Source organism: Cervus elaphus, chromosome 20 (assembly GCF_910594005.1).
Source record: "Cervus elaphus chromosome 20, mCerEla1.1, whole genome shotgun sequence".
Classification (NCBI taxonomy): domain Eukaryota; kingdom Metazoa; phylum Chordata; class Mammalia; order Artiodactyla; family Cervidae; genus Cervus; species Cervus elaphus.
The window spans coordinates 52327669-52348001 of record NC_057834.1 but is presented as its reverse complement, the minus strand read 5'-3'; the positions used below and the strand labels follow the sequence as shown (position 1 = coordinate 52348001).

Sequence of the window (20333 nt, the reverse complement as noted above, 5' to 3'; positions counted from 1 at the left end):
TAAGGCTCCTTGAGACTGTAACCATTCTGTTTTCTAGATGATTATCATATTAAAGGCATTGTACATATTATTTTTTCTAGGCCAGGGTTAATTTTTCCTTTTTCCCCCTACTGAATGTACATACACTAATCTCCAATAGAGTATATTATTTCCTGGAGTACTAGAGAAATGATGTATTATTTTATAACTATTTTATACCTTTTTTGTAACTTTCTTTTAAAAGCAACTGAATTGCTTTTCTTAATACATAGAGAATAAGTGTATTCTGCCTCTAAAGGTTCATAATATTTTGGATCTCTTTGCAGCTCTTTATAGCTAGTTAATTGTGTATATCCCTTACTTTATAAGCTGATCCATGCACTTCATTTTACAAATGAAAAAGCTGAGATTTGGTGTCTTAAACGACTTACTCAAGAGTCCACAGATACCTGCCAGAGACAGATCAGAATTTTTTAAAAAAGATAATCAAAATCAAATAACATATTTCTGTAGAAAGGAAATAATTTTTTTCTTTTCATTGTTTTTTAAGATTTAAAAGGCAGGATTCTTTATTAGTATTTCTTAGGAAAGATTTGATAATAGGAACATTAATTTTTATAATAGTAATGACTACATTGTATGTACTTGATATTCATTTTTAATAGGAAAAACTCAAAAGAGAGGTGAAAGAAAACACAGTTACTCTCAAAGAAAAAAAAGATAAGGTAAGAGTTTTATATAATTCTCATAAATTTCTTTATAACTATTTTGTTTTCTAATATCTACTTGTAAATTTTTTATCATAAATTGGAAAATAACATAAAAATATATAACACAAAAGATGTGGTACCAACATAAAATGGAATAGTACTCAGCCATAGAAAAGAACAAAATAATACCATTTGCAGTAATGGACCTAGAGATTGTCATACTGAATGAAGTCAGAGAAAGAACTATACATATGGTCACTTATATGTGGAATCTAAAAAAAGGCTATAAATGAACTTATCTACAAAACAAAAATAGAGTTACAGGTGTAGAAGTTAAATTTATGATTACCAGGGAGTAAGGGGTTGGGAAGGGATAACTTGGAAGATTGGAATTTATATATACACACTACTATGTATAAAATAGATAACTAATAAAGACCTACTATATAAATCAGGGAACTCTACTGTAATGGCCTATGTGGGAAAAGAATCTAAACAAGATTGGATATATGCATATGCATATACATATAACAAGTTCACTTTGCTATACACCTGAAACTAACACAAAGTTATAAATCAACTATACCCCAAAACTTAAAAAAAAAAATATATATCACACAATTTCATTTCCAAAATTGTTTCTTTATTAATCCAAAAGCATTAGCTAAAACATTTCAAAGCATCTGTCATTGGGAAGTTTAGAGAAGATTTTAATCTTTTAAAAATTTTATTATAGTATTAAATAGGTACATTTATGTTTCTCTCTTGAGAAATTTCCTGTGTTAGAAACCATTTCATTTAAAAATTCTAAAGCTCATGTTTAGATTATGTCTAATTTAGAGTTTTTGAGAGGGCTTAACAAATCACACCTTGCTTCTTAAATCTGAACCAGTTGAGAAAGGGGGTGAAAATCAAAATAGTATCTGTTCAGTTCAGTTCAGTTCAGTCGCTTAGCAGCTGTGTCTGACTCTTTGCGACCCCATGAACCGCAGCATGCCAGACCTCCCTGTCCAATACCAACTCCTGGAGTCCACCCAAACCCATGTCCATTGAGTCGGTGATGCTATCCAACCATCTCATCCTCTGTCATCCCCCTTCTCCTCCTGCCCTCAAGCTTTCCCAGCGTCAGGGTCTTTTCCAATGAGTCAGCTCTTCGCATCAGGTGGCCAAAGTATTGGAGTTTCAGCTTCAACATCAGTCCTTCATCTTTATTATTGATAAATGATATTGGACAATGTGGATTATATTTGAAGAAAACAGGATTTCTTAATCCTGAAATCCCAAATTAAACAAGTTTATCTACTCTTGTCATAGATAGAGCTGGTTTAGAACAAGTCTACCCACTTGAATGACCTGCTCTTTTAAGATACATGGCATAGAGTAGAATGTGTGCTTCTTCTGTTACCCAAGGGGAGAAATAAGGAAGAGGCTGAACTTTATGTGCACAATTAATCCTTCTATAATCAGCAATCCTGTTAAGTCATTGCTCTTCCCCTAAGGAAGCAGAGAGAGGTTAGGAATGTTCTTTGCACATGAAAGGAAGTATCAAGTATGAAAAAGGGAGGTTCTATTCAGCTTCTAATATATTTGGTAATATAGGATTATTACAGAAGAGTGTTCTTGCAAATTTTAGTTAAAATGATTAAATATTCTTTATACATAGTGATGTAGTCTCCTAAGTCTCCACAGAAGTTGCTCTGACTGTAAACTGAAGATAACAGAGTTGTTGAGAACAGTTCAGTTGTTAGGTATAGATGGTGCTTTAATTTTGTTATCTTTGTGTTCAAAGAAGGGCTTCCCAGGTGTCACTAGTGGTAAACAACCCGCCTGCCAATGCAGGAAATGGCAAGAAATCTGGGTCCAATCCCTGTATCAGGAAGATACCTGGAGGAGGGCATGGCAAACCACTCCAATATTCTTGCCTGGAGAATCCAATGGACAGAGGAGCCTAGCAGGCTACAGTCCATAGAGTCACAAAGAGTTGGACATGACTGAAGTGAATGTTCAAAGAGAAGAAAAAAAAAGAATTATTGTACTTGTGAATGAATATTAAGTGCTTTATGTGTCCAGACACATATAATAGACACTTGAAAACATTATATATGGAGAAATTATTGTCATACTAGAATTAGCTGGGAGGGTTAGATACAGACTGGGCTTCCCTGGTGGCTCAGACGGTAAAGCACCTGTCTACAATGTTGGAGACCCGGGTTCGATCCCTGGGTTGGGAAGATCCCCTGGAGAAGGAAATGGCAATCCACTCTGGTACTCTTGCCTGGAAAATCCCATGGACAAAGGAGCCCGGTAGGCTACAGTCCTTGGGGTTGCAAAGAGTCAGACACAACTGAGTGACTTCACTTAGATAATGACTAAGCAAAGTGTCTGATGAAGATAATAGATTGGTTAAACTCCAGTACTTACTTCTAAATATAGAATATGTTCATATTGTGAAAATATATATCACATTTATTCTTGCAGAGTTGTTTTGGTTCTTGCATAGATGTTTTGCAGAGTTGTTTTGGTTCTTGCAGAGTTGTTTTGATTCCTGTATAATCCTAGTAATATATATATATCTATTCTCTATATACATTATCAAATAGATTAGTTAATACCCTATATTTTATCTGGGGGTCTGGATATAAATATTGCAAGTAATGAGAAAATGATAAATGTAAAGATTTAAATAGGCTTTTGTGTGCTATGCTTTATTGCAATAGTATTGAAGTATCACAAACCTTATATATAATAATCGTTAGGTTTATCAATCAAGCATTTCTGAGTTTGGGTATGTTACTTCTTGATACTTCAGTCTTGTCATCTATAAAAGGATAATAATAGTACCTTTTCCCAAAAGTTGTTATGAAGATTAAATTAGATAGTATTTGTGAAGCATTCGAAATAGTGCTTGGCACATAGGAAATGCCAAATAAGTATTTGTTTGAAAAGTATGACAGAGAAAAGCATGAATGTTCTGTATATATGCATCATTGGAAATGTAATAGTTAGAAAAGAATGTAACTTGTAGGAGAGTACATACATCTTCATGATGTATTACAAAGAGGGTTATTTCAGTAGTCTAGAATGCTGGTGCATTTTCTTTGTCTACCAAGCTACTAGGGAAATGTTAGATTCCCAGATATGACCACAAGGTGGTATAGTTGCCATTCTCAGTCCTTTTGGATGAAGAAAATTTGTCCATGAAAGCAGTTAAATTTTGGAGATTCTGAGGATGATTCCTGGTAAGTCCAGAGAGCAGAAAAAGTTTTCTTTAATCAAAATTGTGTTATTAGATATGTTATAGAAATATTTATGGAAGAGTATGTAAAATGCAACTCTGAAAAAATGATACCAAAATTAATTTTTTGTGTGAAAAAGTTTTATGAACTTGGCAAGAAACCTGCAAATTACCTCATTTATCTCCTTTAAAATTTTTTTAATTTTATTTTTAAATTGAGGTATAGTTTACTTACAGTATTATTAAATATAAATTTCAGGTATACAACATAGTGATTCACAATTTTTAAAGTTTATACTCCACTTGCAGTTACTATAAAATATTGGGTATATTCTCTGTGCTGTACAATATATCCTTGTAGCTTATTTATTTTATACATAGTAGTTTGTGCCTCATAATCAGCTCCTTTGTCTTGCCTTGAAAATTTCTCTAGGCTTTTACTTTCATAATTTTTCCTCTCTCCCCCCCCTTTTTTTTTCTGAAGGTGAATGAAACTAGTGGATAGGAAAGGGCTGATATTTTTACAGATGAAACAGGATTTATGAAAACATGAAAGAGATGCCTTTGGGCTGTAGAGTTATTGGAATGAATCGCCAATTAAGATTTGTTTTGTTTTGTTTTGTTTTGCCACCAGGACTAGAGAATTTTCTTTGGAGAATTTCCAACTTTTGGTCAAATAGAGAGTTGAGATTATTATTTATTTTTATAGCAGCTCTGTGAGGACAAAGGGAGCAAAAACCATTTTCATCTTAAATAAGAAAAATAAAGTCATAAAGAAGATAAGTGTAATTTATTCAAAGTTTTCTACTCAATACTACACTTGAGTGTAAATTCTAGTTTATTTCAGTGTTATTTTTACTAGTTGCCACACTTTAGTTAAAATGACACTTAATGATGACTTCATTCATATTTGTTGTTCAATAGAAAACACAGACATCTTTATTGGAAACACCTGAAACTAGTTATTGGAAACTTGATTCTAAAGTACCTCTTTCACAAAATGCATCTCGAAGCTTCCTATCAGCTGATCAGAGCAGATCTTCAAAAGATAAAAGAGACTATCTGCGGATACCTGCCAAAAATAATTTATCTACACCATTACCAAAGGTTTGTTGCTACAATTTCTAAGAAAGTTGTCATTTTTTTTAAATAAAAAAGTCTCTGGTATCATATACCATACATCTGGTATCACACACATAGTTATAAAAACCTTTTTCTTGAAAGTTTTGGTTATTTGTTACACCAGTGTGAAATAGTTTCGTTGGTTTTATTCCATCACTGTACACAACTTAATGACATCTTGGGAAAATTTTATCACTTTCTGGCTTTTGCTAGCACATAGGTCCCTGATAGACAAGCTCTAATTTTGACTTGAATTTTCCAGTATCACCTCAGTTACCTCCCTTTGCTGTTTACTCCTCATCATCTTGTTGCTGGAGTCTTTTATTTAGCAGTCAGCCCTTGTGAAGCAGGTACCACTAGCAAGGTGGCTCGTATCTAGCTATCTTCAACATGTCTGCTTAATCCATGGGGAATTCTTTCAACCTGTCAATGCTAAATGGTGGTATATAATGCTCTACCTCTGACTCCCCCTCTCCTCTTCTCTACCATCTGTCTTACTCTGATTTCTTTTACTTGTTCAGGTAGACATAAAGACAGATAAACAAGTCTTCTTCCTAGGTTTATATCCACCTAGGGAATGAGATGCCAGTCTCCCCTTCTAGAAGGCACCATTAGTTATTATAAGGCTTCTTTTTTTTTTAATTTAACTAGAGAATAATTACTTTACAGTATTGTGATGGTTTCTGCCAAACATCAACATGAATCAGCCATAGGTATACATATGTCCCCTCAAAGGAAAATTACTCAACTCTAAAAAGGAAAACTCCTTTTTAGAGTTATATTCTTACTTGCCTTGGGAGTTGATGGAAGAGTATTTCAACCTATCTTTACCCCCTAAGCCAAAATTTTGTTCTTTTCCCTTCCAATTTGCTTAAATTAACTGGGAATAAGAGAGATATCTGGTGATTGTTAGTTCTGTTCTACCACCTTTTAATAAGCCTTAGAGAAGGAGTTGGCCTTAATTATACATTGCTTTCTTTAGAGTGTAAGTTACTAGCACTTCCCCCCGCCCCAACTTTGTACTTTAGTTGACAATTTCAGGCAAAAATAGTCCCACTTATATCCTGTATTATATATATATATTGAATTATATGTACAGTATTATTCCCTGTGGCTCAGACGGTAAAGCGTCTGCCTGCAATGTGGGAGACCTGGGTTTGATCCCTGGGTTGAAAAGATCCCCTGGAGAAGGAAATGGCAACCCACTCTAGTACTCTTGCCTGGAGAATCCCATGGACTGAGGAACCTGGTGGGCTACAGTCCATGGAGTCGCAAAGAGTTGGGCACGACTGAGCGACTTCACTTTCTTTCTTTACTTCTTATTATCCACCTCATGGAAATTATGAAAATTAGTAAAGTACATAGCAAGGCTTTTATATGAAATCATCTTGTTGTGTTTATTATTTTACTATTTAAAATATGAAATGATCTCTATTAAAGAATTGTTGTTAGGTTGCTAAGTCATGTCCAACTCTTTGCACCCCCATGGTCTGCAGCACATCAAATTTCCCTGTCCTTCACTATATCCTGGAGTTTGTGCAAGCTCATGTCCATTGAGTTGATGATGGCATCCAACTGTCTCATCCTCCGGTTCCCCCTTCTTCTCCTGCCCTCAGTCTTTCCTAGCATCAGGGTCTTTTCCAGTGAGTTGGATCTTCGCATCAGGTGGCCAAAGTATTGGAGCTTCAACTTCAGCATCAATCCTTCCAATGAATATTCAGGGTTGATTTTCTTCAGATGTTCAAGCTCGATTTAGAAAATGCAAAGGAACCAGAGATTAAATTGCCAACATCCACTGGATCATTGAAAAAGCAAGAGAATTCCAGAGAAACATCTATCTCTGCTTTAATGACTTTGCCAAAGCCTTTGACTGTGTGGATCACAACAAACTGTGGAAAATTCTGAAAGAGATGGGAATATACCAGACCACCTTACATGCCTTCTGAGAAATCTGTATGCAGGTCAAGGAGCAACAGTTAGAACTGGACGTGGAAAAACAGACTGTTTCCAAATTGGGAAAGGAGTACGTCAAGGATGTATATTGTTGCCCTGCTTATTTAACTTATATGCAGAGTACATCATGTGAAATGCCAGGCTGGATGAAGCACAAGCTGAAATCAAGATTGCTGGGAGAAATATCAATAACCTCAGATATGCAGATGACACCACCCTTATGGCAGAAAGTGAAGAAGAACTACAGAGCCTGTTGATGAAAGTGAAAGAGGAGAGTGAAAAAGTTGGCTTAAAACTCAACATTCAGAAAACTAAGATCATGGCATCTGGTCCCATCACTTCATGGCAAATAGATGGGGAGACAGTGGAAACAGTGGGAGACTTTATTTTCTTGGGCTCCAAAATTAGTGCAGATGGTGATTGCAGCCATGAAATTAAAAGATGCTTGCTCCTTGGAAGAAAAGCTATGACAAACCTAGACAGCGAATTAAAAAGCGAAGACATTACTTTGTCAGCAAAGATCCGTCTAGTCAAAGCTATGGTTTTTCCAGTAGTCATGTATGGATGTGAGAGTTGGACTATAAAGAAAGCTGAGCGCAGAAGGATTGATGCTTTTGAACTGTGGTGTTGGAGAAGACTCTTGAGAGTCCCTTGGACTGCAAGGAGATCCAACCAGTCCATCCTAAAGGAAATCAGTCCTGAATATTAATTGGAAGGACTGATGCTAAAGCTGAAGCTCTAATACTTTGGCCGCCTGATGTGAACTGAGTCATCGGAAAAGACCCAGATGCTGGGAAAGATTGAGGGCAGGAGGAGAAGGGAACAACAGAGGATGAGACGGTTGGATAGCATCACTGATTCAAAGGACATGAGTTTGAGCAAACTCGGGGAGTTGGTGATGGACAGTGATGCCTGGGTGCTGCAGTTCATGGGGTCACAAAGAGTCGGATATGACTGAGTGACTGAACTGAACTGAACTGAACTTTCTTTCAGATTAGCTGGTTTGATCTCCTTGCAGTCCAAGGAACTCTCAAGAGTCTTCTCCAGTTCAAAAGCATCACTTCTTTGGTGCTCAGCCTTCCTTATGGTTCAATTCCACATCCATACAAGACTACTGGAAAAACCATAATTTTGACTATATGGACCTTTGTTGGCAAAGTGATGTCTCTGCTTTTTAATACACTATCTAGGCTTGTCATAGCTTTCCTTCTAAGGAGCAAGTGTCTTTTAATTTAATGGCTGCAGTCACCATCGGCAGTGCTTTTGGAGCCCAAGAAAATAAAATCTGTCTCTGCTTCCACTTTTCCCCTTCTATTTGCCATGAAGTGATGGGACTGAAGTTAAAATGCGTGTTTGTAACTGTTAAAGCTTCAGTACTTTGGCCACTTGATGCAAAGAGCTGTCTCATTGGAAAAGACCCTGATGCCTGAAAGATTGAGGGCAGGAGGAGAAGGGGGTGCAGAGGGTGAGATGGTTGGATGGCATCACTTATTCAATGAACATGAGTTTGAGCAAACTCCAGGAGATAGTGAAGGACAGGGAAGCCTGGCGTGTTGCAGCCCATGGGCTCGCAGAGTCAGACATGACTTAGCGACTGAATAACAAAAAACAACCCTATACAAATTGAGTTAGAAAGCTCTTTTCCTTTTTTTTCCCCGTTAACTGAGTGAGCTCCAAGTTGGGTCAAATACAGCCCTGTATATGAAATTGTCTAGAGAATCGCTAGACAGGTCAAATATTGACAACTTTTTGAGCATAAAATTTTGAAAGAGCTCCCAAGTGTGTTTTGCTCTGTTCATTGGCTACCAGACTGGACCAGGAATGTACTTTTTAAGAGAGCAGGGGATGAGATGAGGAAAAGTTCAGGCACTGCTAATTTTGCTCTTCTTACAGAGGTTCAGCCATTAAAAAAAAAACAGAACTCTTTAGGTTGTGGCAAGCTTTTTGTTAATTTCCACAGTTATAAACAAATTGATTTTGACCACTTTTACTGGCATTTTTATTGCTTTGTGGAAGAGCAAATTTTTGGAGTTTACTCTGCCATTCTTACTGATATCAGTGACCTTACTTTTTAAAGACAATTTTTAAAAATTATAAAACTTATATACTACAGGATAATATGGAATACTAAACATTGACTAATGGAGTTACTTTATCAACAAAACATGAGCAAACTTGCTTTATTATAAATCAGGATTTTTATGTAGTAATAAAAACTCTCAGTTCTTTGATCTTAATCATTGTTTGAAAAGTTGAAGTCTCTCTTAAGGTTGGCTACGGAAGCTGGAGTGTCTCTCCCATCCTTCCTTTCTCCTTCCCTCCCTCCCTCTCCCCCATTATTTTATTAAAAACTTCTGAATTAAATTCTTATCCAAAATTTCTACTTCATACACACACCAATAATAATGGAGAGTTATTATTGATTGTTAAAGACTCAACCTGCCTTTAGTAATAATATGTGTTTTATTTGATGGGATAATGTATTTTTTTGTCTTTTGGATAGGCATATACTGTGAAAACACCAACAAAACTAAAAATTCAGCAAAGAGGAAACAAGAATGTACCCATTGAAGAAAGTAATAGTAAAAAGAGAAAAATGGTCTTTGAGTTTGATGTTAATTCGGATAGTTCAGAAACTACTGATCTTTTGGTAAAATTATTACAAATAATCAGCATTTGTTATTTGTTTACATTATTATATTTCTGTATTATTATTCTTTATGTGTATAATATATGTGCATAGTATCTATTACTGCAATACTGAAAAGAAGTAAAATTCTCCTATAATATAGGACTCTCTGCTTTTACAGCATTTTAAAAAATTAGGGTTAAAAAAATCTCCCTAAACTTCAGAAAACAGGACATTTTGAAATACTTGATATGACATAGTTGGCATTTGAGATGACTAATTCTCTTGTTTTCCAGAAGAGTGTTATTTTCTTTACCTTTTTCTCTTTGAGGCCCAGTGAATACCTTTAATCTTACCGCAGCCAAATTTGTTATTCAGGACTCCTCTTAATTTTGCATATTATAAATATTTTCTTTAATTTTATACCACTTATTGTTGCAAACAATAACATTTCTATGATTCTTAAAGAGTTAATATGTTAAAAATGGCATGTTTAAGGAGGATAGTTCTTCTAGCAGTTTGTATGACCAGTTACTTCCTACTTCATACATATCATTATTTTCTAAAGGCATAATAATAATTTATTAAGAATAATTTAACTTATACTCATTTAGTTTAAAACCAGATTAACTTCATTATACAAAATGGAGCAATGTACCAATGATTCTTAATTACAAAATTGTAATTAAAGCCATTTGTTTTATTATTGCAACTCATAACTGTGAGATTCTTAAAGCTTTTATACTGCTTTGAGACCTCTGCTTTCATTTGTTCTGGAATAATGAATAGCTAAAGTCTTAGAAGTGTAATTATTTAAGTTAACTTACAGAAAATTTCTACTCTAGTATCTCTTTGTTTTATAGATAATGATTAAGACTGTGAACTAGGCACTGTTGTAAAAACTTTACACAGAATACTTCAGTTATTTCTTAAAACAATCTAACACTCTAGAAGTAGAGACAGAGTTCTTACTCTCATTTTACAGATGAGGAAACTGAGTCACACTGGTACTTTTCCAATATCACATAACTAGAAAGTCATGGAGCCAAAATTTGAACACCAGTTGTCTAGCTCCATGGCCTATGTATGTCATTGTACACAATAATTGCCAGGTAAAACTGAAGTCAAGATATTAAAAAAAGTGATGAGAATTAGTAGAAAGAGCATGAGCTCTAGAATTAGAGATACTAGGTCTAGAATTCATACTGTTTTTCTCTGAATTTAGGCTAGTTTCTTAACTTATCTGAGATTTGGAATAACTCATGATTTCATGTCATTTTTAAAAGTAGCATCACAACTTTATAACACTATGAACATACTACAGTATTTTATTTATACTATTACAGTTTAAATTATCTAAGAAGACAGTTCACAATAAATAGGCTTTATCAGTTATAATTATCACATGAAATTAAAGGTCTTTGATAAAGTCAAATACATGGGAAATTATAAAAGTTGAAATGATTGTAATTTTGGTTTCTAACTTTACTTTTTGTTTGCTCTATAACTTAAAAGCTAATGCTTAATTTATCTATATTGCTGGGCACACAATATATGAAGATGTAATTTTGACATCAGTAACAGAAGGAAAATGGAACTGTTTGTGTAGGCTATTGAAGTTAGTATAAATTCAAATTAGGTTACTATAATGTTTGGTTGTTACATGTAATCCCCATGGTAACCACAAAAGCATAGAATATACACAAAAGGAAATGGGAAGGAAATCAAAACACTTTGCTACCAAAAATGTTACCTAGACAGAAAAGAAGGTAATAATAGATGAAATGAGTGACCAAAACCAAATCAAAATAAAACAAAACATCTATAAAGCATATAGAAAACAAATATCAAAAAAGGCAAAAATTAGTCTCTCTTTATCAGTAATTACTTACATATGAGTAATTTACAATGTATATTTGGAGGATTATATACTCCAATAAACAAAAAAAGACTCATGTTAGCTTCAAATTGGCTAAATGTGAAAGGATGGAAAAAGATATGCAAATAGTAACCAAAAAAGAGGTGGGTTGGTTTTACCAATATCTGACAAAATAGATTTTAAATCAAAAAGTACAAGAAACAAATAAGGACATTATGTGTAAATAAGAGGTTCAATATAGCAAGAAGTTATGACAGTTTTAATCATTTATACACCTAATAACATACCCTTAAAATATATGAAGCAAAGCTTTATAGAATTGAAGAAATGGACAGTTATACATTAATAGTTGGATACTTCAGTACCTCTCCTTCAATAATGGATAAAACAACTAGACAGAAGATAAGTAAGGAAATAAGATTGGAACAACACACACCAAATAGATTTAATAGACACATGTAGAACATTCAGTTCAACAAAAGAATACACATTCTTCCCAAGCACACATGGATATTCTCCAGGATAGACCATATAGGTCCCAAAACAAGTCTCAATAGATTAAAAAAACTAGGTATCATATATAAACTATCTTTGAATACAAAGAGATGAAGTTAGAAATCAGAAAGAGAAGGAAAACTAGAAAATTCTCAAATTTGTGAGAATTAATACACTTCTAACCAACCAATGGATCAGAGAAGAAAACACAAGGGGAATTTGACTTAGAGGTGAATGAAAGGGAAAACACAATGCACCAAAACTTACGTGACACAGAAAAACCAGTGCTCTAAGGGAAATGTATAGCTCTAAATTCCTACACTGAAAAAGAAAAAAATCAATAAACTAACTTTTTACCTTAAAGAACTAGAAAAAGATCAAACTAAACCCAAAGGTGACAAAGGAAGGAAATAATAAGATTAGAATGGAGATAAACAAATTAGAGAAAAGAAAGCAGAGAAAATGAATGAAGTCAAAATTTATTTCTTTGAAAAGATTGGTTAAGTTGACAAACCTTAGCTTGACTGACAAAAAGTCGAATAACTAAAGTCAGAAATATAATTGGAGATGTTATTATGAACCTTTTAGAGATAGAGAATACTGTGAACAATTATATGCCAACAAATTAGATAACCTAGAAGAGATAAAAAAATGGAAATACTACTTGAAATACACAAATTGCCTAAACGTGTTCAAGAAGAAAGAGAAATTTTGTGACTTAGTGAATTCTGCTGAAATCTTAGAATTTATGAAAATGATTGAATATTTTCATCCATGAACCTTCTGAAATTTGTATTAAATGTGACTCTAATGAGCAGGAAAAGATATTGTGAACTGTTTGCTTATGACTAAATTTATGTTACATGTTCATTAAGAAAATGGATTCTGAAGCCAGCCTACCTGGATTTTAATCCTGGCTCTGTCTCTTACTAGCTGTATAGTCTTGGGCAAGTTACTTAATATTTGTGTGTCTCATTTCATCACCTTTAAAATGGGGATAATAATAGTATATATAGATCATAAAAATGTTGTAAGGATTAAAACCAATTAAAATATGCTAAGTGCTTATAACAGTGCCTGACATAAAAAAAGAACTAAATAAGTGTTAGCTATTATTACTTGGGAAAATATTCAGAAATTGATAATTGACAACATTTATAATTTTTATAGGATTATGAATGCTTATTATAAGGCCTAAGTATATTTGAATAAAAAGACTGGGAAAAAGAGTGGGGAAAGTGAAACTGAAATAGAAATCAGTAGAAAAACACTGTTCATATACATCTTGTATTCTACATAACCCTTTAGGTGTATGGTTAGTAGAATCAAGATTGGATTTCCTTGTCTGGCAGACTGAGAGTTTAGTTTTTCATTGTCTTCTTCCTTGAGGCTTTTAAATTTTCTTTCCTCTTCTTTCTCCTCCCCCCCCCCTTTTTTTCTTCTTTATACTCTTCCATTTCATCCTCATATGTGGAATATAGACAAAAATTTTATAATATAATATTAATGGTGGCAGCCTCCAAATTATATTTTCATATTTTTCTTTAAGAGCATGGTTTCAGAGGAAGAGACACTGAGAAAACTATACAAGAATAATAATCCACCAATTTCTCATCTTTGTGTCAGAACACCAAAAAAGGTAGTTATTTGGGGAAGCAAATTTCAAAAGCTGAATTTAATTCTTTTCTTTTTTTTTTTTTTTGAGTTAAACATATGACTTTATTTTCTATCCAGACTCCTTCATCTCTAATGACTCCTGGATCTATGCCGAAGTCTGAAACTATGAGGAAAATGCAGGAGGACCGTTGGGCTGTAATTGCTAAGATGGATAGGAAACAAAAACTAAAGGAAGCAGAAAAGCTGTTTGTTTAATTTCAGAAAATCAGTGTGATTAAGGAGCCTGTAACATAAAATTTATAGTTAAGTTTTAAATTCTTATTTTCTAAAGAGCCAAGCATATTCTGAAATTAAGACTTTTGATTTATAAATAATTTGTTTCTTTATATTTTACTATATCAGCCTAAATGGGAAATAACCACATTGTTACTTAAAAATTTGTAATTCTGTTCAGATAATTAGATGATTGTTTTGGTTTCACCTTTTCTTGAATTGATGAAAACTATTTTGGCTAAGTTTTCATACTTATAAAGTTGTCCATTGAACAGTAGGAACACGTTGTTGAGATATACTGTTTATTCTTTACTATTAAAATATTTTGGATTCACATAAATACTTCTCATTGTTTCTGTGAGGTCACCTGAACAGCTAATCATAACTTTGCCAGTATAATTTATTTTTCAAAACTTGAGGTCATTTTATTTGTTCCACAGTCTGAAGCAGCTTTGATTTATCTGTTGATAAAGTTGACAAATGGCTTTTTTTTTCCATTTATTTTTATTAGTTGGAGGCTAATTACTTTACAATATTGTAGTGGTTTTTGCCATACATTGACATGAATCAGCCATGGATTTACATGTGTTCCCCAACCCCATCCCCCCTCCCGCCTCCCTTCCCATTCCATCCCTCTGTGTCTTCCCAGTGCACCAGCCCTGAGCACTTGTCTCATGCATCCAACCTGGGCTGGTGGTCTGTTTCACCCTTGATAGTATACTTGTTTCAATGCTGTTCTCTCGGAACATCCCACCCTTGCCTTCTCCCACAGAGTCCCAAAGTCTGTTCTGTACATCTGTGTCTCTTTTTCTGTTTTGCATATAAGGTTATTGTTACCATCTTTTTAAATTCCATATATATGTGTTAGTATACTGTATTGGTCTTTCTCTTTCTGGCTTACTTCACTCTGTATAATGGGCTCCAGTTTCATCTATCTCATTAGGACTGATTCAAATGAATTCTTTTTAATGGCTGAGTAATATTCCATGGTGTATATGTACCACAGCTTCCTTATCCATTCATCTGCTGATGGGCATCTAGGTTGCTTCCATGTCCTGGCTATTATAAACAGTGCTGTGATGAACATTGGGGTGCACGTGTCTCTTTCAGATCTGGTTTCCTCGGTGTGTATGCCCAGAAGTGGTATTGCTGGGTCATATGGCAGTTCTATTTCCAGTTTTTTAAGAAATCTCCACACTGTTCTCCATAGTGGCTGTACTAGTTTGCATTCCCACCAACAGTGTAAGAGGGTTCCCTTTTCTCCACACCCTCTCCGGCATTTATTGCTTGTAGACTTTTGGATAGCAGCCATCCTGACTGGCGTGTAATGGTACCTCATTGTGGTTTTGATTTGCATTTCTCTGATAATGAGTGATGTGGAGCATCTTTTCATGTGTTTGTTAGTTATCTGTATGTCTTCTTTGGAGAAATGTCTGTTTAGTTCTTTGGCCCATTTTTTGATTGGGTCATTTATTTTTCTGGAATTGAGCTTCAGGAGTTGCTTGTATATTTTTGAGATCAATCCTTTGTTGCTTCGTTTGCTATTATTTTATCCCATTCTGAAGGCTGTCTTTTCACCTTGCTTATAGTTTCCTTTGTTGTGCAAAAGCGTTTAAGTTTCATTAGGTCCCATTTGTTTATTTTTGCTTTTATTTCCAATATTCTGGGAGGTGGGTCATAGAGGATCCTGCTGTGATTTATGTCAGAGAGTGTTTTGCCTATGTTCTCCTCTAGGAGTTTTATAGTTTCTGGTCTTACATTTAGATCTTTAATCCATTTTGAGTTTATTTTTGTGTATGGTGTTAGAAAGTGTTCTAGTTTTATTCTTTTACAAATGGTTGACCAGTTTTCCCAGCACCACTTGTTAAAGAGGTTGTCTTTTTTCCATTGTATATCCTTGCCTCCTTTGTCGAAGATAAGGTGTCCATAGGTATGTGGATTTATCTCTGGGCTTTCTATTCTGTTCCACTGATCTATATTTCTGTCTTTGTGCCAGTACCATACTGTCTTGATGACTGTGGCTTTGTAGTATAGTCTGAAGTCAGGCAGGTTGATTCCTCCAGTTCCATTCTTCTTTCTCAAGACTACTTTGGCTATTCGAGGTTTTTTGTATTTCCATACAAATTGTGAAATTGTTTGTTCTAGTTCTGTGAACAATACCATTGGTAACTTGATAGGGATTGCATTGAATCTATAGATTGCTTTTGGGTAGTATACTCATTTTCACAATATTGATTCTTCCAATCCATGAACATGGTATATTTCTCCATCTATTTGTGTCCTCTCTGATTTCTTTCATCAGTGTTTTATAGTTTTCTATATATAGGTCTTTTGTTTATTTAGGTAGATATACTCCTCTAAGTATTTTATTCTTTTTGTTGCAATGGTGAATGGAATTGTTTCCTTAATTTCTCTTTCTGTTTTCTCATTGTTAGTATATAGGAATGCAAGGGATTTCTGTGTGTTAATTTTATATCCTGCAAAAATTACTGTATTCATTGATTAGCTCTAATAATTTTCTGATAGAGTCTTTAGGGTTTTATATGTAGAGGATCATGTCGTCTGCAAACAGTGAGAGTTTTACTTTTTCTTTTCCTATCTGGATTCCTTTTATTTCTTCTTCTGCTCTGATTGCTGTGGCCAACACTTCTAAAACTATGTTGAATAGTAGTGGTGAGAGTGGGCACCCTTGTCTTGTTCCTGACTTTAAGGGAAATGCTTTCACTTTTTCACTATTGAGGATAATGTTTGCTGTGGGTTGGTCATATATAGCTTTTATTATGTTGAGGTATGTTCCTTCTATTCCTGCTTTCTGGAGAATTTTTATCATAAATGGATGTTGAATTTTGTCAAAGGCTTTTTTGCATCTATTGAGATAATCATGTGGTATTTATCTTTCAATTTGTTAATGTGGTGTATTACATTGATTGATTTGTGGATATTAAAGAATCCTTGCATTCTTGGGATAAAGCCCACTTGGTCATGATGTATGATCTTTTTAATATGTTGTTGGATTCTGTTTGCTAGAATTTTGTTAAGGATTTTTGCATCTATGTTCATCAGTGATATTGGCCTGTAGTTTTCTTTTTTTGTAGCATCTTTGTCTGATTTTGGTATTAGGGTGATGGTGGCCTCATAGAATGAGTTTGGAAGTTTGCCTTCTTCTGCAGTTTTCTGGAAGAGTTTGAGTAAGATAGGTGTTAGCTCTTCTCTAAATTTTTGGTAGAATTCAACTGTGGAACCATCTGGTCCTGGGCTTTTGTTTGCTGGAAGATTTCTGATTACAGTTTCGATGTCCGTGCTTGTGATGGGTCTGTTAAGATCTTCTATTTCTTTCTGGTTCAGTTTTGGAAAGTTAAACTTTTCTAAGAATTTGTCCATTTCTTCCAAGTTGTTCATTTTATTGGCATATAGCTGCTGGTAGTAGTCTCTTATGATCCTGTGTATTTCAGTGTTGTCTGTTGTGATCTCTCCATTTTCATTTCTAATTTTGTTGATTTGGTTTTTCTTTGTTTCTTGATGAGTCTGGCTAACGGTTTGTCAATTTTATTTACCTTTTCAAAAACCCAGCTTTTAGCTTTGTTGATTTTTGCTGTGGTCTCTTTTGTTTCTTTTGCATTTTTTTCTGCCCTAATTTTTAAGATTTCTTTCCTTCTACTAACCCTGGGGTTCTTCATTTCTTCCTTCTCTAGTTGCTTTAGGTGTAGAGTTAGGTTATTTATTTGACTTTTTTCTCGCTTCTTGAGGTAAGCCTGTATTGCTATGAACCTTCCCTTTAGCACTGCTTTTACAGTGTCCTATAGGTTTTGGGTTGTTGTGTTTCATTTTCATTCATTTCTATGCATATTTTGATTTCTTTTTTGATTTCTTCTATGGTTTGTTGGTTATTCAGAAGCGTGTTATTTAGCCTCCATACGTTGGAATTTTTAATAGTTTTTTTTCCTGTAATTGAGATCTAATCTTACTGCATTGTGGTCAGAAAAGATGACTGGAATTATTTCAATTTTTTTGAATTTGCCAAGGCTAGATTTATGGCCCAAGATGTGATCTATTCTGGAGAAGGTTCCGTGTGCACTTGAGAAAAAGGTGAAATTGATTGTTTTGGTGTGAAATGTCCTATAGATATCAATTAGGTCTAGCTGGACCATTGTGTCATTTAAAGTTTGTGTTTCCTTGTTAATTTTCTGTTAAGTTGATCTATCCATAGGTGTGAGTGGGGTATTAAAGTCTCCCACTATTATTGTGTTATTGTTAATTTCCCCTATCATACTCTTTAGCATTTGCCTTACATATTGCAGTGCTCCTATGTTGGGTGCATATATATTTATAATTGTTATATCTTCTTCTTGGATTGATCCTTTGATCATTATGTGGTATCCTTCTTTGTCTCTTTTCACAGCCTTTATTTGAAAGTCTATTTTATCTGATATGAGTATGCGACTCCTGTTTTCTTTTGGTCTCCGTTTGCGTGAAATATTTTTTTCCAGCCCTTCACTTTTAGTCTGTATGTGTCCCTTGTTTTGAGGTGGGTCTCTTGTAGACAGCATATATAGGGGTCTTGTTTTTGTATCCATTCAGCCAGTCTTTGTCTTTTGGTTGGGGCATTCAACCCATTTACATTTAAGGTAATTATTGATAAGAATGGTCCCGTTGCCATTTACTTTGTTGTTTTGGGTTCACATTCATACAATCTTTCTGTGTTTCCTGTCTAGAGAAGATCCTTTAGCATTTGTTGAAGAGCTGGTTTGGTGGTGCTGAATTCTCTCAACTTTTGCTTGTCTGTAAAGCTTTTGAATTCTCCTTCATATCTGAATGAGATCCTTGCTGGGTACAGTAATCTGGGTTGTAGGTTATTCTCTTTCATTACTTTAAGTATGTCCTGCCATTCCCTTCTGGCCTGAAGAGTTTCTATTGAAAGATCAGCTGTTATCCTTATGGGAATCCCCTTGTGTGTTATTTGTTGTTTTTCCCTTGCTGCTTTTAATATTTGTCCTTTGTGTTTGATCTTTGTTAATTTGACTAATATGTGTCTTGGGGTGTTTCGCCTTGGGTTTATCCTGATTGGGACTCTCTGGGTTTCTTGGACTTGTGTCACTATTTCCTTCCCCATTTTGGGGAAGTTTTCAGCTATTATCTCCTCGAGTATTTTCTCATGGCCTTTCTTTTTGTCTTCTTCTGGGACTCCTATGATTCGAATGTTGGGGCATTTCACATTGTCCCAGAGGTCCCTAAGATTGTCCTCATTTCTTTTAATTCTTTTTTCCTCTCTGCTTCATTTATTTCCACCATTTTATCTTCTACCTCACCTATCCTATCTTCTGCCTCTGTTATTCTACTGTTGATTCCCTCCAGAGTGTTTTTGATCTCATTTATTGCATTATTCATTTTTAACTGACTCTTTTTACTTCTTCTAGGTCCTTGTTAAACATTTCTTGCATCTTCTCAATCCTTGTCTCCAGGTTATTTATCTGTAACTCTATTTTGTTTTCAAGATTTTGGATCATTTTTATTATCATTATTCTAAATTCTTTTTCAGGTAGATTCCCTATCTCCTCTTTTGTTTGGCTTGGTGGGCATTTTTCATGTTCCTTTACCTGCTGGGTATTACTCTGCCTTTTCATCTTATTTAGATTGCTGTGTTTGGGGTGGCCTTTCTGTATTCTGGTAGTCTGTGGTTCCTTTTTATTGTGGAGGTTTCTCCCAGTGGGTGGGGCTGGATGTTTGGCTTGTCGAGGTTTGCTAGTTAGGGAAGCTTGCATCGATGTTCTGGTGGGTGGAGCTGGGCTTCTTCTCTCTGGAGTGCAAAGGAGTGTCCAGTAGTGAGTTTTGAGATGGGTCTATGGGTTTGGTGTGACTTTGGGCAGCCTGTATATTGACGCTCAGGGCTGTTTCTGCGTAGCTGGAGAATTTGCGTGGTATGTCTTACTCTGGAACTTATTGGCTCTTGGGTGGTGGTTGGTTTCAGTGTAGGTATGGAGGCTTTTGGATGATCCCTTATTAATTAATGTTCCCTGTAGTCAGGAGTTCTCTGGTTTTGGGCTTAAGTCTCCTGCCTCTGGATTTCAGTCTTATTCTTCCAGTAGCCTCAAGACTTCTCCGTCCATACAGCACTGATAATAAATCTTCTAGGTTAATGGTGAAAGGATTCTCCACAGTGAGGGACACCCAGAGAGGTTCACAGGGTTACATGAAGAAGAGGAGAGGGAGGAAGGAGATAGAGGTGAGCAGGAGGAGAAAAGGGGGGGATTCAAGAGAAGAGAGACAGATCTAGGCAGTACTCTGTTCCCTAAGTGTCTCCACAGCCCAGAACACTGATAGAGATTCACAGAATTGGATTGAGAAGAGAAGGGGGAGGGAGGAAATAGAGGTGATCTGGGGGAGAAAAAGGAGAGTCAAAAGGGGGAGAGAGTGATCAAACCAGTAATCACACTCCTGAGTAAA

General features: G+C 35.0%; 1 protein-coding gene across 4 annotated transcripts in view; it reads left to right on the top strand.

The window, feature by feature from the left end:
* Positions 1-20333, top strand: part of SYCP1 (synaptonemal complex protein 1) — a 146404-nt gene that overhangs the window by 114613 nt on the left and 11458 nt on the right. For 3 of the 4 annotated variants that reach the window (XM_043877176.1, XM_043877179.1, XM_043877178.1), the window contains 5 exons: positions 645-704; positions 4849-5031; positions 9503-9649; positions 13552-13641; positions 13737-14217. In XM_043877176.1, the coding sequence (XP_043733111.1) occupies positions 645-704; positions 4849-5031; positions 9503-9649; positions 13552-13641; positions 13737-13874 (618 nt within the window). In that variant the 3' untranslated portion in view covers positions 13875-14217. Of the gene's footprint in view, positions 1-644; positions 705-4848; positions 5032-9502; positions 9650-13551; positions 13642-13736; positions 14218-20333 lie in introns of those variants that run through there. The other variant, XM_043877177.1, reaches the window with a different exon arrangement.